We start from the raw sequence: 21059 nt of genomic DNA, 5'->3' as shown, positions 1-21059 counted from the left end.
ATTTGAGTTATCGTTTTCTTTGAAGAGGTTGTTGCCACAGTGAACCCCTAACTTGACAACGAAAATAAAACAAATTTTCTCTTAACTAGCTCTGGATTTGATTTTTTATTGTGAGAAAATTGAGTAGGCACTCACAGCGATTCGCAGAATCTTGGCCGTGAGTCACTGTCGAAAATCTGCAATTGTATGCTGGAACCTCAGGTTTTGTGTGTTCAATCAAGATAATTCAAGTTAGATACACCATTTGTTGGTTTCTTAAACCCACATGTAGTATAAATGTTATTTAGGGAGATGCTCAGCAAAGTTGTTGCTCACTTAGCTGATTGGCAAGAATGGTGGCTCAGATTGAATGAAACGGTCTACAATTTTGAGCTTTGTGTAATATTCCATAAGAAGATGTTGACATTGTCTGCTTTTGTGGAATTTATTTCAGAGAACAATAGCAAATCTCTGAAAGAGGATGATGAGAGCCTTGAGAAGGACTTAAAAGAGGAGACAGACGAGGATGTGAAGGTCAACGGGGATGCCACACCCAAAGGTAATAATAATAAAAGTGGCTTCTTATATAGAGATTCTTATATCTGTCACTCACTGACGCTCAAGTTGCTTCAACATTCAGTGTCTTTCTGCAAGGTATGTGGGACCATGTTTGAATTATGAAACCTACATGTACTCCTTTTATGTAGCACCATGTAGTGTTTGACAAGGTGCTGTGGCACAATATGCATTATAAGAGTGATCACCAAACCTTACCTTTGGGTAGAGCCATTAAAGGAACACGTTGCCTTGGATCGGACGATTACAAATGCTTTTTAAAGACCAACTCGACCGAACCAAGGCAATGTGTTCCTTTAAATTTGTCCTTGATGTGTTGATAATCCTACTGCTATCATTCTTTTACAGATGTGTCCCCTACAGAGCACAACAGGCTACCAGGTCAAAGGTCATTGGAAGAGGAGCTTGAAGAACATAGAGGTATGAGTACACATGTTTTGGAACTTGCGACCCGATATCGAGTAGTTGAAAAACTACTAGGCAGTCAATAGTCGCGAATTCGACATTAGTCGCCTAGGCGTACTTCTTTAACCTGTAGCACTTTCTTACATCAAGCTACTTATTGTCAACTGCATTCATTATCTAAGGTGGTTGTTGTCAACAAAGGCCTCAAATTATTAAAAAAAAAAAAAAAAAAAACACTCGAGATTGAGCACAAAGGCCATTGTTTATTTTATGAAGCTGTACTTTTGTGCCATAGAAAAAACTGAGATGAACTGTAAACAGTTTTACTTGGTCTCCAGTTTCCTGAGATGGGATTTCAAGAAGCTTGGTGTTGGATAAAGGAGATGTAGTGTGATTATAAAATCGTATTTGTGTATTTCTAGGTCAGCTAGTAGAATCTGAGAACAGGTTACGGGAGAGTCAAGACCAGGTGAACAGTCTACAACTTCAGCTTAAACAGGCTCAGCTGGAGGCTATTGAGAATATAGCCAAGGCTAATGCTATCCAAGGTAATAATAATAACAATAATATAGGTCATTATATAGCGCCTTTAACAAAGATCAAAGCACTGAACAATAAAACAAGATCAGTTGGCTACTATTTTTCCTTACACTGTTACGATTGGTTTGGTTGGTTTTTCTTTTTGTGGTTTTTTGTTTCTGTTGTTGTGTTGTTTCTTTTGTTGTAGAGAAAACTCATGCAATCAAGTAGGGAGTGAAAACTCAAGCCATGTTTACTTTATATTGCAGAAAAACTACAAGACGCTGAGAAAACGATGGAAGAAGCAATAAATAGTGCAACAGCCAACCTTAGAGAGCGAATTGGTAAGGACAAATTTGTTTACTTTTAAGGAAACTTTAGTCAGATCTATGGAAGTTTGTCAATTGTTTTCCGCCATTAAGTCATGGGGTACATCGTCAAAGAAAGTCTGTATCTTCTTCCTCACTCTATAATTTATCTTTTTGTGCATTGTTGCGAACCGGTTCTTAATGCTTGTTGATTTCAAAGTCTTGTATAAAACATGCCACCTTGTTTAGCAATAGAGTGACATGGTACATTCCAGGGCATTTTCTGACAGGCAAAATACTACGCTGGTCATATGAGAACTTTTACATGGCGTGTCATCATAATGCCCTTTTGACTACAAGAATTGCATACAGCTGACCAAGTTTCTTCATGTCAAAAGTTGGTACAAACCATTCGTGGCAATTTCTATGAAATGTAAGATTTTATTTGGTATTTCTTTGAGCTGTGTACGAATTGTGACTTCATAAAGTTTGTGTTTTTGTTTTTGTAAACATGTGATATCACAGGTAGTATGGTCTGTACACTGTAGAATTATCTGTAATTTCTGCATTTGTTTAGCAATTGTAATTTTAACTGTATTGCTTACCTGTAGTTGTTACTGTGTTTACAATTTTTAATGTACATTATTTATTACTCATGTGCTTTTAAAATTTTGATGGGAATTTCTTGTGTACATTTTGTGCTACTTTCATGTGTTTCTGATAAAAGTTGGATTCAAATTTGTCGACCTGCTTTTAATGGGTTTTAAATCTAGGCGGGCACTTCAGACAAATCAATTTCGCAGGACGCTTACTACCAATACCATCTTTATAACATTGACAATTTTTTTTAATACCAATGTATGACCCTACCTTTAAGGCCTTGATACAATTTTTCTGGATTTGATTTGGGTTGGCTGGGTATTTGAATAATAAATTTATTTGGATGGTTTATAATCAGCTGAGATGGAGGCGTCAGAGAGAAGTAAAGCAAGTCCGGTGATTGAAACGCTTCATGGTAAGTATCCTGTTAGTAGTTCATTAGGTCACACTCGTGTGTATCTCCTGCGCGGCTTAACTTTTCGGTACTTCGGGCTCTTAAGCTGGCATACGTTTATGTATAAGTTTACAGATCTTGAACTTTGCTCTTGAAGGGGCACAGCAATTTTCCTCTGGTAAAGGAAAACCTCTATCAAATGTAAATTTGTATAGGAACCTTGCCAAGGGCATGACAGCAAAAGCACAGGGCACTACGGCAATTGCTGTGGGTTATTTCAAGGCCTACGTTTATGTCACCCTACTTGACTGTAGAGCTATAACATTTGCATATTTCCCAAGCCAACAGGCGCAAACGCTAAGATGTTTATGCTCAAAAGCGCCCCCTGTTGACTGCCCCATGATGCCCCTTGGCTTAGACGCCATACTAGCTTTGTCATGAGTTCGAATCCCACCCGGGTACGCGATTGTATTATTTTTTTCACAGGTCTGGGGGGAAGCACTGAGTATAAATGATTTGCATGGGTAAAAACACAATAATATTGTTGAATATTACTATTTGTTTACTCTTTTAAAATGAGCAAGGTCTGGGAGGGCACATCTTTCTTGAAAACATTTTTTTATTTTTTTATTTTTTTTATTTGTTTATACTTTTGCCTTTCCATGGACGGGCTCTGCATGTTGTAACTATTGTATTGTCCAAAAAATAAATAAAGAATAAATATTTAAATATCTGATGCAGAGCCAATCTTTGCCAAGTCGGAGGAGCGAGTTTTGACTGCTGCTGCACCGGATGCCAGGAATAATCTTCTGAACACCATGTTACCAGAGCAGCTTGCGGATCTACATAATCACATCGGGGAAGAGTCTGGTAAGTCTTACTAGGACTGTGTCTTTGGATTTGTTTCTAGGTGTTTTGCTTAGATCTCATTTTGTTTGTATTTTTGCATCAGACATGTTTATTGCGTAAAACAGTTTCTTCGTTGTGGAATTTGACCAAGAAACCATTTTGGTCAAGTGAATTCTATAGGCCTTGTCACACGAGGCAATTTTAATAGGCAACAAGGAGGCAACCAAGTGCAGTGCCATGCTACAGGACCACTTTGCTAGTAGCACATCAGTCATTTTTCAAACCATGTCTAATGACCCTCAAGAATAATATGTGATAATTCAAATGTGAACAGTCTACCCGCAGGTCACTCGATATAATAAGTTTCCTTTGTGATTTATCTGCACGAGCGGGTGTGATTTTTGGGACTTGTTTTCTCTGGTTTGAAGCCATTTTTTACTGGAACATTATTTTGGTTGAGACTTTTCTGAAGCCCTTTTGACTAATTAATATTCACACAGAGGTCACGCACGAAAAACGATACATACTCTGCAGATAAATCACAAAGGAAATTAGTGACCTGCGGGTAGACTGTGAATGGATTCTCTTCTTGGAGATTGCCTGGAACTGGTTGCCTGTACATTGCCTCATGTACCATGACCTTTTTGTTATAGGCTTTATTTATGTTGATTTGGGCTGAAAAACGTGCATGAAAATTTGTGTTTTCTTCCGTTTGCTTCACTGTTGCTTTTGTTTTGATTTTATGGTGTATAGATTTTCCTTGTGGTTCATCAGATACTTCCCTGTCAGAAACATTGCATGAAGATTCCTCAGGTGAGCGGGGTCTCTTTTTATTTATTTATTTATTGTTGTTTTTTCGGGGTGGGGGAGGGGGTTATTTGTTGTATAGCACTACTCATTTGTGCATTTTAAAGAAATTTGATTCGGGAGGGCGGAAAGGATTCTGAGTGAGGGGGTTATCTCCTCGCCCCTCCCCCCTCTACAAAAATGAGCAGGATACCAGTCACAGATGGTACACGTGTCATGGTATTCAAACCGGTAACCTTAATTTGGTAAGCAAAATTTGATTTTGCTGAGTTTATGTTTGTGCTTAACCAGCTACATATATGAGCCCGGGTTTTATTTCTCAAGCTTTGCAGAGCCTGACAAACAAGCATTTTAACTTTTTCACACTAAAACTTCCACGTAGTTTTGTGTCCTAAATGCTCCTTGTAAACCCTTATCAGGTGCTTAATAAATCAGTCTCATGAAAAAACCCCACTTCAGAACCTGTCTTTGAGATTGTTAAAGATTGTCTCTCCTGGTTCAAGCGCCCTTAGCACCTTATTGTTGGATGTGTGCGTTACATAATACTACATTATTATTATTATCCAAATCATGAGGAATGGAATCAATGGTTGAAACCATTGACGTGTTCCTTTAAAACGCCTCATCGGGAAGTTCATTTGCTGATGAGGTCGATGACAGATGCACAGCCGTTTCCATGTACCCCTTTCACCGGCTAGTAACATCCACTTGTAATTCGTCTCTTCCCCCATTACCAAGCTGCAAAACAACACAGTTAGTCATTGAATCTGTCCGCACTCGAGAAGTCTAGAAAGCATCGGTGGCTGAAACAATCAAGCCCCGATTGGAATCACTGATGTTTGATTATGACTCTTTTTGAATGTGGTTTTGATAGGAGGGATTTTGTTTGTGTTACAGCGTCCTTTGATGACAGGCTGGAAGATGCTCTACATCTGAGTGCCAAAGAAATTGAGACATTGAAAGGTAAGAATAAGAAGACGAATCTCTCCAAGTATTGTAAAGTGCTGGCCTGTATGCTTCGTTTTTGAAAGGGCAAGGGAACTAAGGCGTTTTCTCCTTGAAAAAGGGCACCCTATGTACATTTCAAGGGCATCTTTACAATGACCAGGGCCCAATTTCATAGAGATGCTGAGCACAAAAAATTACTTAGCATGAAATTTTTTCTTGATAAAAATAGGATTACCAACCAATTTCCATGTGATTTTTCAGGATATGCAAACAACAGCTGAATACCAGTAAAACGCAATATGCAAGAAATGGAAATTTGGTTGGTAATCCTGTTTTTATCAAGGAAGAAATTTCATGCTATCAGAATTTCCTGCTTAGCAGCTCTATGAAATTGGATCCATGCCGCAGTGAAGCATCAGGCTTTAAAGTAGGCCAATGTAATTGTATCTCGTAGTACATCAGGGATGAGAAATTACAGACTGGAATCCTAACTTTTTTTAAAGACTGCCTAGTAAACTAAGTGCTGTATGTTTCTCCCATGTATAAAACTGTGTGTGCATTTTAGGCAATGCTTACAAGTGAACTCCCGCAATGTCTGATTTTTTTTATAGACATGATTTCTTTGGTAAATTATTGCTATTGACATGATTTCTATGAACCATTCTTATTTTCATGGTTCTATTATGGACATTTTCCTTTGATACAATTGATATCTATATTGATATGATTTCTGTGATTCATTCTGATTTCTATATTGACGTGATTTTTGTGCACAATCTGATTGCTATATTGACATGATTTCTATGTGCATTTTAATTTCTACATTGATATGATTTTTGTGCTACATTCTTATTTCTATATTGGTATAACTTTTATGGCAAATTCTGATTCTGAAAATTCCTGATTTATCTATTGTTCCAAATTTCTATACACATTCCGATTTCTACATTGATATGATTTCTGTGCTACATTCTGATTTCTATATTGGTAAAATGTCTATGTGATTTCTATATTGATATGATTCATTCTGATTTCTATATTGACATGATTTCTATGCACATTCTAATTTATATATTGATATGATTTTTATGCTGCATTCTGATTTCTACATCGATATGATTTGTATGATACTTTCTTGTTTCTATATTGGTATGATTTCTATGATACTTTCTGATTTCTACATTGTTGTAATTTCTATACTGATATGATTTCTATTACGAATTCTGATTTCTATGATAAACATGATTTTTATGGTGAACATAATTTCTACAATAGACATTATTTCTATGTTTACATGTTTACTAGAATTAATAGTATACATCAACATCTATTACAGCCATGATTTCATAAAATTGCAAATAAAACAAATGGAAGGCAACAGCAACATGACTACCCCCCTCCCCAACTTCACCACCCTCTAATGGTCTCCCAATGTTCCTTTCAGCCACTCAATCCAGCTAGCTATAATTAGTCACATCCCTGTATCCTACTCATGATGCACTGCCTATATCCCTTCAGGGGAAATTGACCATCTAGCAACTGACTGTGATCAGGTTTTGTGTATATTAAGGCCCCTTCCACCTATTACCTCTTTCCATTATTTCTTAAATATACACAGAGAAACTGAAGGAGTCGCAGATTAAGCAACAGTCATATGAGGAGCAATTGGATAAATTAAGAGGTGAGTTTGGGGATGTTTTTTCAAATGTTTTCTGCCAGCCTATAATATGAGACAACTTGTTGTTGGCGTTGTCATGGCCGAGTGGTTAAGAGCACCGGATTGAAGCTCTGATGTTTGATCAGCAGGGTGTGGGTTCGAGTCCTGGTCGTGACACTTGCTACATAAAATTTGGGAGGTAGTGCTTTCTGCTCTGCCGGCCAGGCTTCGGACTGATGATATCCAAGCCTACATCCGTATGGACTGTAAAAGGGGTAACCCTGTTTCAGCCCTAGGAGTAGGTAGCAACGGCCTCTGACCAAAAAATAATTGTAGCCCACACCTTGAAGTGGCTTTCGGGCCTTGTTTTTTAAATGAGTTGAAATGTGCTTAACTCCTGCGAAACAATTACTGTGAAAACAGGGCTGTGACGTCAAAATTGGTATCATATTCACATGAAGGATGAACCGGGCTTCAGTCTGCTGCCACCAAGGGTTCCAAAGTCTCCCGTTGCAACATGGTTTGTTTATTAATTACTGTTTAGGAGACTTGAAGGAGATGCAGGTACGTCACGAAGTCCTGACAGAGAAGAACGAAGAACTAAAAGAGAGACTGATGGAGAGTCAAGACGAGGCTAGAGAGGCGGTGGATAGAGTTGACGATTTGCAAGGTACGTCTTGGGCCGGACAATCTTGACTTGTGGCCGATGCAAACACTGTTGATTAGTTTTAGGTTGTTGTTTCCACGGCAGAGTAACACCTTCAAAATGTACAAGTCTGAAAGTGATTTAAGCCCCAAAGCAAACATTTTAGTTTGTCAGTGTACTATTTATTGTTGGTGTATATTGTTTTGTTTTACTTCTGTTTCACTTTTTTCTGTTTTCCCATATCCACCACAAGCCTAGTTAGTCCCTACTGTAATATTTTCTTTACCCATTTTTGTGCAGTAGAAAATAATGCTTTTAGAATTTTAAACAATTTACAAAAGGTTAGACTAAAAAAAATTACTTTATTTAATACACATACAATGTGCATGTTTAGTATTTTCATTGGCAGTAGTCAGTAATATAATTAAAATTAATCTTTCTTTTTTTGTTTATTTAGAGCAACTTGACAGAGCTGAGAATTCTGCCAAGGAGGTCAATGATCAGATTTTAGAACTCAGAGGTGAGAAAAAAAAAGTGCCAATTAAACTAGTATGGACAAAAAATATTGGGTAGCACAACAGTTGAACATCGCATGCCAATAGACCCCTTACAAAATGGAGTGAGGACATGAAAGATAAAATTAACAGATATTTGTTAACACATTTTCCATCATTCAAATGCTTTTTAAAGCAATCCCACAACATCAGTAAACAGTATTGTCCAAAGGCCAACACTTCGTGTATCACAACTTATATAAAGAATAACAAACCTGTGAAAATTTAGGCTCAATCGGTCATCGGAGATGGGAGAAAATAACGGGAAAGCCCACCCTTGTTTCCACACGTTTTGCCATGTCATGACACGTGGTTAAAATAAATCTGTTATTCTCGATATCGAGAAGTGATAATTGTTTTAATGTTTTCTCAAAAAGTAAAGCATTTCATGGAATAATATTTCAAGGGAAGTCTTTCACCATTACCTTCTGTAAACCCTGTTAGTCATTTGTAAATCTGTGAACTTTTAATGTTTGTTCTGTTGAGAAAGTGTCCAATGTCCCTGCTGGTTTTCCCTTCTTTTCCCTTAGTAATATTAAGGAGCACTTTGTTATTATTGATACACACTTTCTTTGCGCATTTTGTTATTAATAACTGTTTGTGTTTTGCTTACTTAGATCAACTGATGGAAGAGCAGCACACAGCTAAAGCCAGCGTAGCAGATGCAACACAGGCAAAGCGTAAGTCAATTTAATTTGCAGGCAAATCCTCAATCAACCAGATATTATATTGACATTGCTAGGTACTTTCTTTAACATTTTCCTACTTTGCTTGTAAATGAAGAGTTCATCTGCTGACAAATCACTCTTTGTGTAATTCTATGAAGTAGCCTTCAAAAAAGACTATGCTAGGGTCTAAACCAGTGTTGTAGCTATGTAAATTTCAGTGGTAGGCTCTAAATCCAATTTAGTCCAGATCTCATATTTGTTTTCTCTGCCCCTTTAATCGTATACAGAGCAGCTAAACAAAGAGCAAGAGGCCTTGAAGCGACAAGGAAGTCTCCTGGAACAGATTCAGAGTAAGGGTTCACATTCTTGTCAGAGCTTTCCTGTTTTTGTTGTTGTTTTCTTTCCCCTTTAGAATTTAGAATATATTTACTTAATAATAAAAACTCCTTTCATTTTTGATTGATATCAGAGGGTTTCAACTACTAACTGCCTCATAATTTTTCCTACACCAGAACAATTAACGACGGTGGAGGCGAAAAGTTTGCAGACTGAAACCCAGATAGAGGAATACACAGGTATATATTTCTTCATAATAATAATAATAATAGCAAATTCTTATATAGCGCATTTCACTATAAACTGTATCGATGCGTTTTACATTAGTCCCCTGGTCATTGGGCCAATAACGTCCCTCTAATCTTTCTCAGCTCCCAATAGGGAGTATACAACCCCGAGCTGCCGTGGCGCTCCGAAGGCTTTTTCATTCACAATATCAACCTCTACCCTTGCAGGTACCCATTTATACCGTGGGTGAAGTGAAGCAATTATAGCTAAGCATCTTGCTCAAGGACACAAGTGTCACGACCGGGATTCGAACCCACACTCCAGTGACTTAGCATCAGAACTTGCTCTTAACCACTCAGCCGTGACACTCAAACACTCTAAGTTCATAATGAACTATTGCCAAAGTAACACATGGTGTCTAAGGGCCTTATCACACGAGGTGACTTTTACGGGCAACGGGTTGGCAACCAAATATAGTTCATGCTACAGGACCACTTTGGCAGCACGTGGGTCTTTTTTTGAACAGTAAATGTGAACATTGAAATCTGAATGTCCTTTTTCATGAATATTGCTTGGAAATGGTTGCCTGTTTCATGAATATTGCTTGGAAATGGTTGCCTGTTTCATGAATATTGTTGGAAATGGTTGCCCGTTTCATGAATATTGCTTGGAAATGGTTGCCCGTTTCATGATATTGCTTGGAAATGGTTGCCTGTTTCATGAATATTGCTTGGAAATGGTTGCCTGTTTCATGAATATTGCTTGGAAATGGTTGCCTGTTTCATGAATATTGTTGGAAATGGTTGCCCGTTTCATGAATATTGCTTGGAAATGGTTGCCCGTTTCATGAATATTGCTTGGAAATGGTTGCCTGTTTCATGAATATTGTTGGAAATGGTTGCCCGTTTCATGAATATTGCTTGGAAATGGTTGCCCGTTTCATGAATATTGCTTGGAAATGGTTGCCTGTTTCATGAATATTGCTTGGAAATGGTTGCCCGTTTCATGATATTGCTTGGAAATGGTTGCCTGTTTCATGAATATTGCTTGGAAATGGTTGCCTGTTTCATGAATATTGCTTGGAAATGGTTGCCTGTTTCATGAATATTGCTTGGAAATGGTTGCCTGTTTCATGAATATTGCTTGGAAATGGTTGCCTGTTTCATGAATATTGCTTGGAAATGGTTGCCTGTTTCATGAATATTGCTTGGAAATGGTTGCATGTAATTATGCCTCTAGCCTACCTTTATCTAGCATTTAGCAGGAGACCGCCAACATAGGGCTAGATAACTTAGTTGGTAGAGCGCCAGCACGTTAATCTTGAGGTCGTTGGTTCAAACCCCAAATCATGTTTTATTTCACTTATACTTTTTAATCTTTCATATTTCTGTAGAGGTGACATATCTGATTAAGGTGTAATAATTAGACTACATTTCATATACAATCAATATTCTGGCTTTTATCTGAAAGGATAGTATGTAGTGTTTGAATCAGATGGTTTGAATCAGATTTGTTTTCTTGTCTGGCAAATTCGATGTGGAAGAGATTTTTGAATATTTATGTAGTTTTCCTAAAATTACTGACCTAGTATGTTTGGAATCTCTTTAGATGAAATAAAACACCTAAAGGAAGAGTTAGAAAAGGAGAGACAAGAAAGATTGCGGCTTGAGAAGGAGTCTAAAGGGGCACAACAAACACAAAGAAAAAGTAAAGAAGTGGAAGCCCAGAAACAAGGTAGTAGTCTTCATACAAGTGGCTCATAGAATATAATTTTTGGTATGGCGTAATTGCTTAATAACCTCATTGTTATGACATTTTTTAAAACAGGGAAAGTACTGATTATACAGTGCTAAAACACATCGGTGTATAGGTAAAACCAAAATTAATACTGTTATATTTGTTAACTACATATTGGTCTTTCATTGCAGGAGCTGTTCAGGCACCCCCCAAGACGGGCCAGATAAACTCGGCCTCTTCTAAAGGTATGCTGATATTTTATTTTGTTTTATTCAGGTTTTTATAAATATTTCTGAAAGTACACATTTCAAGATGGAACTGAATTGATCTGTTTGGAATTCCAGGGGTCTATTTCACAAAGAGTTAGGACTAGTCCTAACTTAGGACTATCCCTAGGAGGTATACAAAATGTATGGCTAAGTTAGGACGAGTAACTCGTCCTAAATCGAGATATATGTAGGACTAGTCTAAAAGGCCGTGGACACTATTGGTAATTACTCAAAATAATTATCAGCATAAAACCTCACTTGGTAACGAGTAATAGGGAGAGGTTGATAGTATAAAACATTGTGAGAAACGGCTCCCTCTGACGTAACGTAGTTTTTGGGAAAGAAGTAATTTTCCACGAATTTGATTTTGAGACCTCAGATTTAGAATTTGAGGTCTCGAAATCAAGCATCTGAATGCACACAACTTGATTTGACAAGGGTGTTTTTTTCTTTCATGGTTATCTCGCAACTCCGCCGACCAATCAAGCTTAAATTTTCACAGGTTCTTTATTTTATGCATATGTTGAGATACACCAAGTGAGAAGACTGGTCTTTAACAATTACCAATAGAGTCCAGTGTCTTTAACTCTTTGTGAAACTGACCGCCATGGACAGCCTAGCCTCTGGTTTCTCCTTGTATTTGTCTTCACTTCGTGCACCTTCAACAGTTTCCCATAGACTTTTTTCCAATGAAAGTGCCCTTTGCAAATTGAAAATGGCCTTGACTGGAATTTTTTTTATTCTACTTCTATTGAATTTCCATTTTTATGTGTTTATACATATATCTTGGTCTGTTGTTTCCAATGTTTTAAATTTGTATCTACTTTTGTGCGCTTTGTTGAATCTTTTTATGTCGGTTATTTTCGGTTTACTTAGTATTTAGCATATATTTTAATTGGTCTTGTTTTTTTGCCTTTTAGTTTTTTCATTGTTAGGCGCATTGAGGAATCTGTGATTCATAATGGGCCTGTAAATGCTGTTTATTTTTTAATATTATTGAATGACAACATTATGACATGTCTGATATTTTGCAGTGTATTTCAGTGTGACTTCATTACATCTTACATTCAGTGTATTATCATCATGCATTGTAGTTAACTGGTTGATATTGATGTTTGTCAGTTTCCCATGACTTCTGTGAAATTTTGATAACTGCTTTGTTCTGATTTATTTACTCTCTATTGTAATGCATCATGGCCCCATTGAACACCAGCTGTATTGGTTAAAATAACGCCATTTTCAGCCGGGGCTGCACTGGACTCCTTGCGGCTGCCGGGTCATTTTGGGGAATCGGGGAGATATCGAGCTACTTTTAACTCGGACCTTAAGCCTCAAGGCGTGGTGTATCGCAAATCGATCTGCCAATAAATCGGTAGATGCCTGGGTGTTAGGGCATCGCACACATTGGGTGGTGGCCGGGCCAACAGAAGGTTACAAGCTTACACACAGTTTATCACACATAGGAAGGACTTCCAACAGGTGCCTGTCGGACACCGGCCAATGAACGGGCCAATAATTCGAACCCATTTCCGTCATGGCAGCTTTCGGGACACTTGTGACTTTGACTGTTCTATGTTCGGACCTGTACACGCCGGTCGCCGCAAGCTTTTGCACGCGCCGCCCAGCCTTCCCTTTCAAGTTGACTTGGGGTTAATGCCAGTACTGTTTGTTTTTATGGTACATGTAAAACTTGTATTGGTTTTGTTGTTATTTTGGGTTTTGTCTTTTGTTCCAAGGTGCAATATTTAATTTTTTCTATTTCCAACTCTTCTGGTTGGCTCAGATGTTTTGGTTTAATTTTTTGTTGAGGTTTACTGTAATTTAATGCCTTTTATCAACCTAATGACTTAATCAACTTGTCTTTGTGATGTTTCATACAATTTTCTATTTTGGTATTAATGATCGTTTGTAAGTGTTTTCACTTAGAAGTTTCCTAAGGATAAACAGTGATAAACAAAAAATATAAAACAAACACTGTGTATAAAAAATACAATATAAAAAATAAGTACAATATGTTAAAGTTGTTTTATAAGTTTTCATGTGTATATTTGTGCAAATTTATTTTGTGTGTAATATTAAGTTTCGAATTAATGTAAGTAGAGTTGTCAGTAACTATAACTTTAATGAGTAGTTGCCTAAAAAAGTCATTGATTATAATTTCCACTTAATGGAAATTCAAGATCTTGTTTATGAATTTCCCTTTTGACATGTTTTATGCTTATTTTCTTTGCAGAAAACCTTGTACTTCAAAGTGAATGCAGCGATCTGAAAGTAAAGCTAAAAGACACAGAGGCCAAACTGACATTGTAAGACCATTTCCCCCAAATTTATTACAATTACTAATAATAATCACAATTTATATAGCTTCCACACAGGAAATATGCTCCTGGGCGCTTTAAAAAAAAACCATAACAATCCATACAGTTTTACTTTAGAGAAAATACAGTAAAAAGGTAAATATAGACTTCTCCCCCAAAATCGGGGCTAGCCATTTCAGACTTTGATCGCTTTATTTCTGACGTACCCCAAACAAGTGGGCCTACCCCCCCCCCCCCCTCAGGAAATAACCGTCCCTATTAGGGGTCAACGGTCAAACATGTGGTATTCTTAAAACGTGCAACCATAGTTTATATATTAAGATCATTCACAAGGTTTGATGATCGGTTGTATCACCTGCCTTGTAGATAAGGGTAATAAAACTGTTTGTTGCTCATTTGCTTTTCTCTTGTGTATATTTTTGTTCTGTCTGCCCTGCACCGTACCATGGCCAACTTTGTTGACCAAGATAAATGACCAGGGGTCGATTTCACAAAGAGTTAGGACTCGTCTTATCTCGGGTTAGGACGAGTAACTCGTCCTAACTTAGGATTAATCTTAAGGTCCGCATGCTACAGTGCAGGGTTGGGACTCGTCCTAAGTCCTAAGATTAGTCTCAAGTTAGGGAGGATTTTGTGAAATCGACAGCTGGGCTTAAGTGTGCTTCCTTTATCCTCTGCCTATTGATATTTTGTATATACTGATTTGCTCAATAAAGATTGATTTACACATGGAATAGGGACCTCGGCAGGGACTGGTGAAAGTATGCCAGGGAAACCTTTTGGTACAAAACTCCCAATGCCTCCCCAGAGTATAAGAGATACATTATGAAAAGGGTGTTGGCTCGGGCTGAGGCATGGGCGCTGCTTTTGGGCTTTGTCGTCATTGTTACGTAGTGTGCATTTTTCACGGTACTTCAAACTAAGTCTGGAGCCAGAGTTAAAGGCAGTGGACACTATTGGTAATTACCCAAAATAATTATTATCATAAAACCTCACTGGGTACCGAGTAATGGGGAGAGGTTGATAGTATCAAACATGAGAAACGGCTCCCTCTGAAGTGACGTAGTTTTTGAGAAGGAAGTAATTTTGCACAAATTTCATTTCGAGACCTCAAGTTTAGAATTTGAGGTCCCGAAATCAAGCATCAGAAAGCACACAACTTCGTGTGACAAGGGTGTTTTTTCTTTCATAGTCATCTCTCAACTTCGACGACCAATTGAGCTCAAATTTTCACAGGTTTGTTATTTGATGCATATGTTGAGATACACCAAGTGAGAAGACTGGTCTTTGACAATTACCAATAGTGTCCAGTGTCTTTAAAAAGCCTAGGTCAAGGTTTGTAAAACCATCATTCAATGAAGAAAACTATGATTTTCCTCAATATACAGGACGAGAAAAGAAAGTGGCAAGTTGGGTCAGGACACCAATAAGTTACAAATCTTACTGAAGCAGGCGGAGGCACAGAGGAATAAGCTGACTGAAGATGAGTTCAGATGGAAGAAAGAAACTAAAGAAATGACCAAGGAACTGGAGAGAAAAAAACAACTGGTGAGTTGAGTATGAACTACATGTATTATGCTTATTATTATCAGCTATGATATTATTCCTACTTTAGTCTTAAATTTAGATTTTTTTCACACTATAGAATTAGAAAAATTTGTATTAATAAGGCCTGAAGAGTTCATTAAAGCCTACATCGTGTGTACATGTAGGTTAGCCCTTGTTCTCATTGTTTATCCAAGAACCAAATATGCCTGTAAATAGTATGCATGTACTTGAGTCTGGTTTTAGATTTTTTTTCACACAATAAAATTAGAAAAATTTTTATGAATAAGGCCTGAAAAGTTCATTAAAGCCTACGTCATGTGTACATGTAGGTTAGCCCTTGTTCTCATTGTTTTGTCCAAGAACCAAATATGCCTGTAAAAAATATGCATGTTAATAAATCCGTCACTCGGTGACGCTCAGTTTTTTTCTGCAAGGTATGTGGGACTATGTTTGAACTATGAGACCTATTCCTTTTACATAGCACCAGGCAATGGTATACAAGGTGCTGTGGCGCAATATGCAACCAATCAAACCTGGAACACCAGGGCAAACCTCTTCTCTTTTCGCTAAGTGCACTGAGTTCTTTTACATGCGTTACACAACACATTGGACCAACGGCTTTCCTTCCCATCTGAAGAAGATAGTACAGCACCTTGTAAAACATTACAGGTAGCTATCAGAATTGGGTCTCATAATTCAAACGTAGTCCCACATCTTGCAGGAAATACTGTATGCTACAGCGCCAGGAGCGTCACTGGGTGCGCTATATAAGAAGCCACAATTGTTATTATTATTATTATTATTATTATTATTATTATTATTATTATTATTATTATTATTATTATTATTATTATTATTATTATTATTATTATTATTATTATTATTATTATTATTATTATTATTATTATTATTATTATTATTATTATTATTATTATTATTATTATTATTATTATTATTATTATTATTATTATTATTATTATTATTATTATTATTATTATTATTATTATTATTATTATTATTATTATTATTATTATTATTATTATATTATTATTATTTTATTATTATTATTATTATTATTATTATTATTATTATTATTATTATTATTATTATTATTATTATTATTATTATTATTATTATTATTATTATTATTATTATTATTATTATTATTATTATTATTATTATTATTATTATTATTATTGTCATCTTATTTCATCCTCATTGACTATTTCATTTCTTTTCCTTTCTTGTTACAGCTGTCAGCAGCAGAGGAAGACAGGCATGTCTTGACGGAGAGGGTCAGAGTAGCGGAGGAAGACAAGTTGAGACTTCAGAGAGAGCTCAAGCAGACACCAACAAGTCAAGAAACAGGTGTCGCTGCGGCTCATTCAGTAAGTCCCTCACTCCATCATAGACCATGTAACCATTGTGTACAAAAGAGTCATAGAGCCTGGGCCCAATTTCATAGAGCTGCTTAAGCAGAAAACTTTGCTGAACAGTTTTCTGCTCAGCCGAAATGTCAGTCACAAATTGTACATGAGGCAAATTGTACATTAGCTGGTATCCTTATTTTGGTAAGCATAAGTTAGTTGTGCTTAGCTAATTTTTTATTAAGCAGCGATATGAAATTGGGCCCTTGACTTCCTGCATGACTTCCTGGTATTGCATAATTTAGTTAGTTGTGCTTGGCTACTTTTGTGCTTAAGCAGCTACATGAAATTGGGCCCTTGACTTCCTGCAGGCACAATTTGTAATGTTCAATGGGAAAAAAAACCATAAAATGTTTCATATTGTGAAAATTGCACTCTAAACTTGTTTTTGTGTGTGTTATTTATTGGTTTGCTAGTCATTATTTTCAAGGTTATCTCTACAATGCTTCTTTTCCAACCACAAATTAAAACTGATGCTTCATTGAAATAAAGGATCTAAATGTTTAATTGAGTGCAGAATTTTCAAATACAGTTTTGGTTCTCTTTCCTTCTCCTTAGATGTCTCAGATGAAGTACGTTCCCATCATAGTCATCTTGATCGCCATCATTGCAGCTGTTGTACAGTTCTTTGTCGCCATGTCTTCCTCCGTATGACAATGCTCCTGCTAGCTGCACTGTATGAATCCAAGCAAACACACTTTATGAAAGTTTGGCGAAAAACTCTTGATTAGGATCGTAGCATGTCTGTAGCACAATGGTGATTTGGGTATCCCAAAGGAAAAAGTCAAACTTTAGTGCAATTCAAGTCATTTTTTCATCTGGTGAGACTATGATCTGTTGGGGCTACTTTTGGAAAACATGTTTTCAAGGCTGTTTTGTTTTGTCTCCTGTTTGACACACACTCACATACCATGATGATGATGATGATGATGATGTCGTCTGCTTTATTTATCTCTTATCTCTTATCTCTGTGTCGGCCAGGCAACTGTGGGATCCCCAGCCTTGATGTAGGGACTTCGATGCCACCATTAAGGCCAAAGCATCGGGTATCATTTAGGGTCCATCACAGTCATAAAGCGGGTGGTTGCCGAATGATAGTCCCACCTGTGCTGTCACCCACACCATGTACTTAGCGTGGGCAGTTGACTTTACCATCGCAATCTCAGTCCCGTAATGTAAGGTCAAATACCTCAAGCATGATTCCGTGGCCCTCTAGCATTTTTTTCAGCAACTTCCCACCATCAAAAACTCTTCAAATTCATGAGAGAGACACGACTCAGATTAACATCTGTAATTTAACTCCCCAATGACCTTTAAAGTGGAAATATACCATTGGTTTGTGAAGAGGTGGATTCACTCCATATCCTGTGGTTGCTCCAACAAACAGCTAGTTAAAACCAACCTACACAAACTTTCCTCTAATTTAAGTGGTCATAAAATGGGCAGAAATTGTTTTATTTTGTATGGGAGTTCTAATCCTGTTCATTTGGGGCTTATTCTGGTTGGTGCAACTGAAATACACACTTGTGGTTTTAAGGGTTTTCAAATGCTAATTCCTCATTTTTGACAGTATTTCATACCTAAACCAAAAGTTTCAACAGAGAATTGGTATTGATATTGGAGGGGGAAGGGGGGTTTATTACGCATCATATTCACCTTAAATAATGATAATAATAACAAGAAGAACACTTATAGTGCGCCGGTATCCACCACAAGTGATGCTCATAGAAAGAAAGAAACACAAATATTAATGAAAAGCAGCTGTGGGTTTTGAGGGCCTCTTTGAACTCATGAATAGAAGACATGTTACGGATATTAAGAAGCAGATTATTCCAAAGTAAAGGACCAGCATGAGAAAAAGCCCTGCCACCCCAATTGTTGTGGGTTTGGGGAAGCAATTTTACAGTTTTGTCTTTTTTGATAATAATCATAAAATGTACTTTGATGAAAAAGGACTATTGGAAAGTGAGTTGTAAAAGTACTTTAATTTCAAAGTGAGAAAGTGAACACACACAAAATCTATAAGTTTTAGAAAATAATATGATTCAAAAAGCTTAAATTCTGGGATGGGTTCATGCATGGCTACTAGGTATGGTCGCTGCTTTAAGATGGTCTGATTGTGTGCAGTTACCTTGGCCATCAGTGCAATTTCCAGACTGTTGCTCTTTTATCAGAATGAATTAGGTTCAGATAGAGCGAGAGGGATTGGCACGGACATATCCAAACCATAATAGGTTACTAACTACCACTCGTGCTAACGTCTCAAAGCACCCAGAATACGACACCCGACCGCAATACGGTATGTGCTTTTCTTGAGACTGGCTCCTTTGAAGTTTTTTTTGTTTTATTCTATTAATCTGCAAAGTCAACTTTCAAGTCCCCACGAAGAAAAATTGCTTTGATTTACATAGAAAAACCACAACTTTGTATCTCAGTATCATATTGCCTAAGACTTGACGCTCATTTTGACCCAGTGTTTGCTATGATCCTAGTAAGAGGGTAACGTATTCATACAGTGCAGCTTTGTGTACATTATCTGTACATATTTAATTTGTATACCATGATACGTTCTTTTGATACATCAGGTAAATACTTATCATGTAAATATCAGAGGGATAAGAGAAATCTTTCAGGTACCATGTGAAGGGCACATGGATACTCAATCCCTGTGTTTTTTTTGTTAGGTCCGAACAGACGGTTTCCCTTTATTTCTGTTGCAAGGTTTTAGGAAAATGTTGCTGTATTTTTGAGTTTTCAAAGTAGGTGGTTGTTTCGATACTAGAAGTTTAACATTTAAGAATGTTTTGGAGAAGAAACAGTCTGTGTATTTAAACCAATGTCTGATTTGATAGTTTTTCATATCATTAGCATAGTTGTAAAATTGCAAAATCAGCCCCCAAAAACTGCTGGGGTATGATTTAGTAATGCAGGCGCAGAGTAACGGGGATGACCACCCCTCTGTTTGTCCACGTTTGGCAGATTTGAGAATTGAGACATGATGAACATTTCAAACCAAACTAGCCCCAACCAAGTGGCAGTGGTGAGTCTGGATCTTCCTAAAGGCACTGGACACTATTGGTCATTACTCAAAATAATTATAAGCCTTACTTGTAAGCGGAGAGCTGTCGATAGTATAAACTATAGTGAGAAACAGCTCCCTCTGAAGTAACGTAGTTTTTGAAAAAGAGGTATTTTCTTTTAAAAGACTTCAGGCCTGAAGCCTTTTTATAGGCATATGAAAGTACACAAATTTTGTGCAAGAAGGGTGTTTTGCAACGCTCAAATTAACAAGTGAGAATACTGGTCTTTAACAATCTCCAGGTGTCCAGCCGTCGATTTCACAAAACTCTTCCTAATCTTAGGACTTGGGACGAGTCCCAACCCAAGATTTATCCTAAGTTAGGACGAGTGACTCGTCCTAACTCGAGATAAGACAAGTCCTAACTCTTTGTGAAATCGACCCCTATGCCTTTAAGTCTTCCTGAAAAATAGATCTTGGTCCATGAGACCTGTCAAGAAATGCAGGTAAAGATGGAAAACTTCAAGTAGTTTTGCAAGCCTACGGTGTGATTCTTATGCAACTTTTATACGGTGCCTGCACAGGACACGATATTCCTACCCACAAGTAGAACTGATATCTTTTCTTGAGAAAGGTTAATACACCCCTCCCAACCACTACCAGGGTTGATGGATACTATGGTCAAGACTTGTATTCAGATTAACACCACTGCTTGCATGGATTGTAACAAAATGGCCATCCCACTTTTTAAGACACTAAATCTATTTCTTGGGTCTCGACATCTAATTCTTTCTTGAAAACCTTTGTAAATCAGAGGGAGCCGTTTACTCCCCATTACTCATGACCAAGTATTATTCAAGTAAGGATTTTATGCTAATAATTTCTTTGAGTAGTTACCAAAAGTGTACGCTGCCTTTAAACACCATGCTACCCGCCTGTATTGATGCGATTACCAACTGTAGATTCACTGCACTGTGTAGATTCATTAGCCACATTAGATAATTACAGCAAACTCGTATAAAGTATGAATCCTATACATGCATTTGAGTTTGATTGAAGAATAAGTCCACGGCCGGGTTGAATCAAATTTTTCATATAAAATAATGGCAGGCGAGTTGTAGCCTGACAACTGTTCGCTTTGACAAAGAAGCCAGTTGACGATCAGAAGGGTGTGGGGTTTCTTTTGGAACTCATTAGTTCAAACCAGATGGTAGGACTTCAAACTTCAAATCAGAATCGAGTACTCAATATTACTGGACCCCCCCCC

The 21059-nt window shown here is 37.2% G+C and overlaps 1 protein-coding gene across 4 annotated transcripts in view; it reads left to right on the top strand.

Annotated features, from left to right (window-relative positions):
* The window catches only part of LOC117306863 (sarcolemmal membrane-associated protein-like), a 57241-nt gene extending 37337 nt beyond the window's left edge, over positions 1-19904 (top strand). Inside the window, exons 11-30 of one of the 4 annotated variants that reach the window (XM_033791420.1) lie at positions 434-538; positions 904-975; positions 1383-1508; positions 1749-1823; positions 2746-2802; positions 3523-3651; positions 4384-4443; positions 5335-5400; positions 7004-7066; positions 7587-7712; positions 8146-8208; positions 8860-8922; positions 9198-9260; positions 9423-9485; positions 11083-11208; positions 11406-11456; positions 13714-13786; positions 15187-15346; positions 16600-16734; positions 17332-19904. In XM_033791420.1, coding sequence (XP_033647311.1) covers positions 434-538; positions 904-975; positions 1383-1508; positions 1749-1823; positions 2746-2802; positions 3523-3651; positions 4384-4443; positions 5335-5400; positions 7004-7066; positions 7587-7712; positions 8146-8208; positions 8860-8922; positions 9198-9260; positions 9423-9485; positions 11083-11208; positions 11406-11456; positions 13714-13786; positions 15187-15346; positions 16600-16734; positions 17332-17427 — 1772 coding nt within the window. In that variant the 3' untranslated portion in view covers positions 17428-19904. Of the gene's footprint in view, positions 1-433; positions 539-903; positions 976-1382; positions 1509-1748; positions 1824-2745; positions 2803-3522; positions 3652-4383; positions 4444-5334; positions 5401-7003; positions 7067-7586; positions 7713-8145; positions 8209-8859; positions 8923-9197; positions 9261-9422; positions 9486-11082; positions 11212-11402; positions 11457-13713; positions 13787-15186; positions 15347-16599; positions 16735-17331 lie in introns of all 4 variants that reach the window. The other 3 variants (XM_033791419.1, XM_033791418.1, XM_033791421.1) reach the window with 3 other exon arrangements.
* The last annotated feature ends 1155 nt before the right edge of the window (positions 19905-21059 follow it).

This window comes from Asterias rubens, chromosome 2 (genome assembly GCF_902459465.1).
Source record: "Asterias rubens chromosome 2, eAstRub1.3, whole genome shotgun sequence".
Taxonomy (NCBI): domain Eukaryota; kingdom Metazoa; phylum Echinodermata; class Asteroidea; order Forcipulatida; family Asteriidae; genus Asterias; species Asterias rubens.
The sequence above is the reverse complement of the archived record's forward strand: the minus strand, read 5'-3'. Positions and strand labels throughout refer to the sequence as shown.